A 5,394-nucleotide genomic window follows, 5' to 3' on the forward strand; every position below is an offset into this window, starting at 1 on the left:
CACAATGCTAGTCCTCCCCCCACTTCCTTTTTTTCCATCCCATCCATTTCCTGGTTCTCACCCTTTCCGTTTTCTCTCTGGTTCTTACCCTGTCAATCTCCTTCAAAAAGTTCCTCTCCTTGAGATGATGGATCTTAGCCAGCTGAGGAGGGTGCAGTGAGGGGCTGCAGATCTGGATTCAAAACTGACCTCCACTGCTTAATCACAGTGTGAATCTGGGTGAATGATGTGCCCACCCTAAGCCTTCATTTTCCATCCATGAAATAGAAAGGACTCATTCTACCTCACTGGTATGCTGAGGGTGAGAGATAATGGTTATAAAATATTCTAGCAGCATGCCCAGCACATAGTAATTTCTTGAGAAATGTAGCCTTTTCCCCTACTATGTGCCACCAATTCTGCATCACTCTGCCATGCTAGGTTAGCCTGCCCAAGAGCCATCCAGGTGGCCAACACAAGGTGAACAGAAGCTCAGGCCTCCCCTGTGGTTCCCTTCTCTGCCTGCAGAAGGTAGGTAGGCAGGCAGGTTATCGCTGGCTGCCAGGTGCTATAGACCTTTACCTGCCCACAGATCTTCAGGCTGACCCGCAGCAAGGTGGATGATGATAAGGCACGCATCCTAATTCGCAGCCTCCTGGACCACCCAGCACTCGAGGAGCTGGACCTGTCGCACAATCTCATTGGGGACCGTGGTGTGCGTGCTGCTGCCAAGCTGATGAGCCACAGTCGCCTGCGTGTGCTCAACCTGGCCAACAACCAGGTGCGTGCACCTGGTGCACAGTCGCTGGCTCACGCCCTGGCACACAACACCAACCTCCTTTCCCTCAACCTGCGCCTCAACTGCATTGAGGATGAGGGTGGCCAAGCACTTGCTCATGCCTTGCAGACCAACAAGTGCCTCACCACACTGCACCTTGGTGGCAATGAGTTGTCTGAACCTACGGCCACACTGCTCTCCCAGGTGCTGTCCGTCAACACCACGCTCACCAGCATCAACCTGTCCTGCAACCACATAGGACTGGTGAGCTGCAGCTTCTGGGGCAGACGAGGCCAAGAGAGGCCCTGGGGCTTTGGGTGTGGGGCTGGAATCCAACTGTCATGGGCTACTTACAGGGTGATTGTTAAGATCACAGACTACCTGGTTCGAATCCCAGCTTTGCCATATAGGATTTGGTTAAGTTACTTAACCTTTTGGGGCCTCCATTTTCTCATCTGTAAAATGGGGATAATAATAGTATCTACTTCTAAGTGTTGTTATTGGAAGGATTAAATGAGTTATACTTGTAAAACAATTAACCATTGTGGGCACTGGCTAGATCCTCAGTAATTGCTAGCTGTTACTATTACTCAGGGTTATGTGCTATGCTAAGCACCTAATATCCATTAGTTTTCCTTTAATTCTCACAGTTATCTAGTAAAATGTGTATTCTTAACTCCACATTACAGCTGGAAAATTGAGCCTCAGGGAGGTTAGTGAGTTGCCCGAGAGCATTCAGTCAGTAGAAAGTAGCAGAGCTATGATTCAAACCCAGGACTGATAAAAAGGTTGGGTCCTTTCCAACAGATAATGTCTCTCAAATTTTTTTGATCAAGTCTCAAAGTAAGAAATGCATTTTACATGAACACCTAGTGAACATGTACATCGATATAATTGAAATTTATGTTTACTGATTGTCATATATGCTGATGTTTTCCTTTATATTTTACTTTATTATTTTTTTTAATTCATTTGTATTACATTGACTTTGCAACACATTATTGGGTCACAACCATATAATAGCAGCATTCTGCCTCCCAATATGAAATTCTTTCACATTGGCCTGGCCCATCCAACCCAAAAGGGGCTGAAGCTATGAAGAATAGTGAGGTGGGCCCTCTGTATACTTCGGTTAGGGCCCTGCACCTTCTACCAAATCTCCCCAGAGAACAGTCTTGCTCACACACAATTCCAGGGAGAGTGATCTTGGCTACAAGGAACAGAAAGCTTAGCCAGGAAACGGCTTGAACGAGAGAAATATTCATTATATCCCATAACCAGAAGCCCTAAGGTAGGAGGTTCTCGGGTTGGAAAATTCCTTGACTCAATGCCAGCCTCTATGCTGCCCAGCCCAGCCACGTGCCCATGGGCTCTCTGGTACTCCTCATGTGATCCAAAGATGGCTGCTGCAGCTCGCATAGGGCCATGCTCAGAGACAGAAGAAGACAAAGCACCTCCTCTTTCATTATCTTTTCAGAATGAGGAGAACTTTCCCGAAAGCCATTTCCTCCAAACTTCTCTTCATATCTCATTAGCCAGGTTTGTCTCACATGCCCATGACTGAACAAGAGGAATGGAAATAGCGGCATTGCCATAGAACCATGTTTTTCAAACTATTGCAATTGAAAAATCAATTTAGTGATTCTTGAGCACCATTTTTCTTGTGGAATAGGATAGAACGAGATAGGACAGAATAGAATATAAAATGCCAGTGTGCTGCTCAAATTGGTTATGTAGTTAGTAGTTTGCAAAACTTTTGTTCCAGTCACATCTATATATAAATGTGTATGTGTGTATACATGTGTGTGTGTGTGTGTGTGTGTGTGTGTGTGTGTGTGTGTGTGATCCTGGGTAGTGATGTAAAATGACCCCTTCTCTTGTACTCTTCTTGCAGGACGGTGGGAAGCAGCTCTTGGAAGGCATGTCAGACAACAGGACCCTCCTGGAGTTCGACTTGCGCCTGTCTGATGTAGCACAGGAGAGCGAGTACCTTATTGGCCAGGCTCTCTGTGCCAACCGTGAAGCAGCCCGCCAGCGGGCCTTGAATCCCAGCCACTTCATGTCACCACTCATTGCCAAGGGACCTGAGAACCCTGTGGGATAGGATAAGGGACAGGGCTAGGCCTAGATCTGGGTCATTGTACCAGCCCCTTATTTCATGCCCCCACCATGCCTGCTGCAGAGTGTCACACAGGTCCAGAGGGAAGGGAAGGAGAAGTCCATGAAGATCCTCAGGGTGTGATCAAGGGTTGTGTTGATAAAATTTGAGGAGGGGGAGTGGCCTAGCATAGTGGGAGAAGGGGTATGAAGTAGGACCCAGCCCCCTACCCATGGAGGGTCTCCCTGAAATGACTGACTTCTTCCAGATATAGGGAAAGGCAGAGAGGACTCTGAGGGGGTGTGCCTGCCCAGACTCTCCCACAGGGTCACCCATCTCCCTGGTATCTCTCCCCACCATCTTCCTCTCTACTGAACAGATCCTTGACCTCTTGACCTCAAACACACACACACACACACGCGCGCGCGCGCACATGCACACGCACACCAGCAGAGCTTTGTGTGGCTCTTCCACCCCCACCCCTGCAGATGCCACCTTTATTACTTGACTCTGCTTAAGTGACCCAGTTCTACAGGCCATGCCATCCCCTAATTCTCCCCCTCAACCTGGGAAGAGGGGAACAGAGGTGATAGGAAGGGCTCAGACCTAGTGGCCTCCCCAGAGAGCTTCTCATGGGAGGAGTAGATGGCGAGGGAAGTGCTACACTGAAAAGGGAAGTCAGTGAGTCATCCACAACTTTATTATCCACTGATTTGATTTGTACAATCTTTGCGCTTGGAAATCCACGACAGAAAGGCCACAGTGTGATGCACCCAATTGACAGAGACCTGTCTTCTCCCCAGCCAGGCCCAGCCCACTCCACAAGCCCTTGTCCCCAGGACACATGGAGCCTTCCAAGTACTCTCCATGAATCCCTGTCACTCTGTGGCTGCTCACCCTGGAGTCCCATCCGCAGGAATCACGTCGACCCATAGGGCCACGAGAGGACCTGACTGATGGATTCAGGAAGAGCCCCATTTCCCATCCTCCTCAGGCTCAGGGGCCCGGAACATCCAGATCTGGGTTTCCAAAGGGTTGGTCATGGGCTGCAATCACAGCCTAGGGGTGCCTGCTCCCTGGGGACTCCTTCCAACAAACAACTGCTGAGCAGAGCACCAAAGGGGACTTGGGAGTGACTGCACATGTGTGCCTGTCTGGGCAACCTAGAGTCTGTCTGTGCCTGATACCCTTTGACAGTTCCAGTGTGCAAATGTGTAGGTGAGAGGGTGAATGTGTGTGTGCACATAGCCACAGCTGCTAGCAGAGGTTCTAATTAGAGAAACAAGAACATTCAGTGTAAAGTTTAATTTTAGAGATTAATTTTCTGTTTTTCCTTTCCCTGGCAATCAATAAAGCTACCAAGGAAGTGACCAAAGAATTGGTTTCTAAGTCTGTGTGTGGAGGGGAGGGGAGGCTGTCTGTGTGAGAAGACCTAGGTAGAAATGGTCAATACTAGATAAAATAATAATAGATCCCCCTTTCCCCTCCTCCAACCTCAGGATCTGTCTCAGAAACAGCCTTGATGGAGGAGGAGCTGAGTTTCTCCTTCCATGGAGCCAGGAGATGGCCAAGCTGCCCACACACAAGGGCAAGATATCCAGGCGCCAGCTGGCCAAGAACTGTGGCCTGAGGCCACAGCTCACCATCTGTAGCTCACAGATGTCCATCCAGAGGAAGAGGGGTGCTCTAACCACCAGGTCCCCAAAGAGCACAGACTCGGGGTCTAGTGGGTTTAGTGTTGGCAGGCAGGTGGGCACTGCTACCCAGGGAATCCTAAAGGGCAGCTGTTCCCACCTGCCTAAGCTTCCTCTTCTCTGGCCTCTTCTCCCTTCCCACTCAGCCATCTCCACAGGAAAATAAAGCTCAACTCAAATGGGCTGTGGTGTCCCCACAATCAGTGCCTCCCAAGAACCCCCCGGGGGGAAGGAGGGCAGGGGAGCCAGAGGAGATGTTGCATAGGTGGAGGCCACGCCCTTGGCAGGTACAGGCCTGGCTAGGCTGTAGGAAAGAAAATGGGAGAGGCTGCAGGAGGGGAAGGAGGAGCTCCGATGGCTCAGGGGAAATGAGAAGCATCAAGGGTGTGCGATGGTGGGGGCGGGGCGGGAGGGGGAGAAGGAGGTGGGCGGGTTGCGGGGCAGGGTTACCCTCTCCAGCTTGAAATGTTAGCCTAACCCCTGGGCACTAAGTCTGCTAGGAAAACTTTAACTGGGGGAGTTGGAAGGGCAGGAGGGTTGTACACAGACATGCACACGGAAGCACATCAGGGTGGGTGTGGTGGGGAGAGAAGGCAGCATTGGAACTTTGGGGGAACAGGATGTAGAGCCGGGGCCCCGGGGTGGTGGCAGGATGCCCCTTTGAAGACCTTGGGACACACAGCAGGGCTCTTTAAGCTCATGGGATAGGAGAGGACAGAGGGGTTGGGCAAGATTTAGAGAATTCCTGCCTCTGACCCTGCCACTAGAATTGAGTATTTCTCCAGCTGGGGCTTGTGACAATGTTCTTAGCCCTGCACAGGCAATGTATGGAGACAACCACCATC

At 50.4% G+C, this 5,394-nt stretch overlaps 1 protein-coding gene across 1 annotated transcript in view; it reads left to right on the top strand.

The window, feature by feature from the left end:
• TCTE1 (t-complex-associated-testis-expressed 1) overlaps positions 1 to 2,861 on the top strand; it is a 6,404-nt gene extending 3,543 nt beyond the window's left edge. The window contains exons 3-4 of the mRNA XM_025042853.1: positions 572 to 1,021; positions 2,652 to 2,861. Coding sequence (XP_024898621.1) covers positions 572 to 1,021; positions 2,652 to 2,861 — 660 coding nt within the window. The remainder of the gene's footprint in view (positions 1 to 571; positions 1,022 to 2,651) is intronic.
• The last annotated feature ends 2,533 nt before the right edge of the window (positions 2,862 to 5,394 follow it).

The sequence above is a fragment of the Pteropus alecto genome, unplaced genomic scaffold, assembly GCF_000325575.1.
Source record: "Pteropus alecto unplaced genomic scaffold, ASM32557v1 scaffold7, whole genome shotgun sequence".
NCBI classification, from domain to species: Eukaryota; Metazoa; Chordata; class Mammalia; order Chiroptera; family Pteropodidae; genus Pteropus; species Pteropus alecto.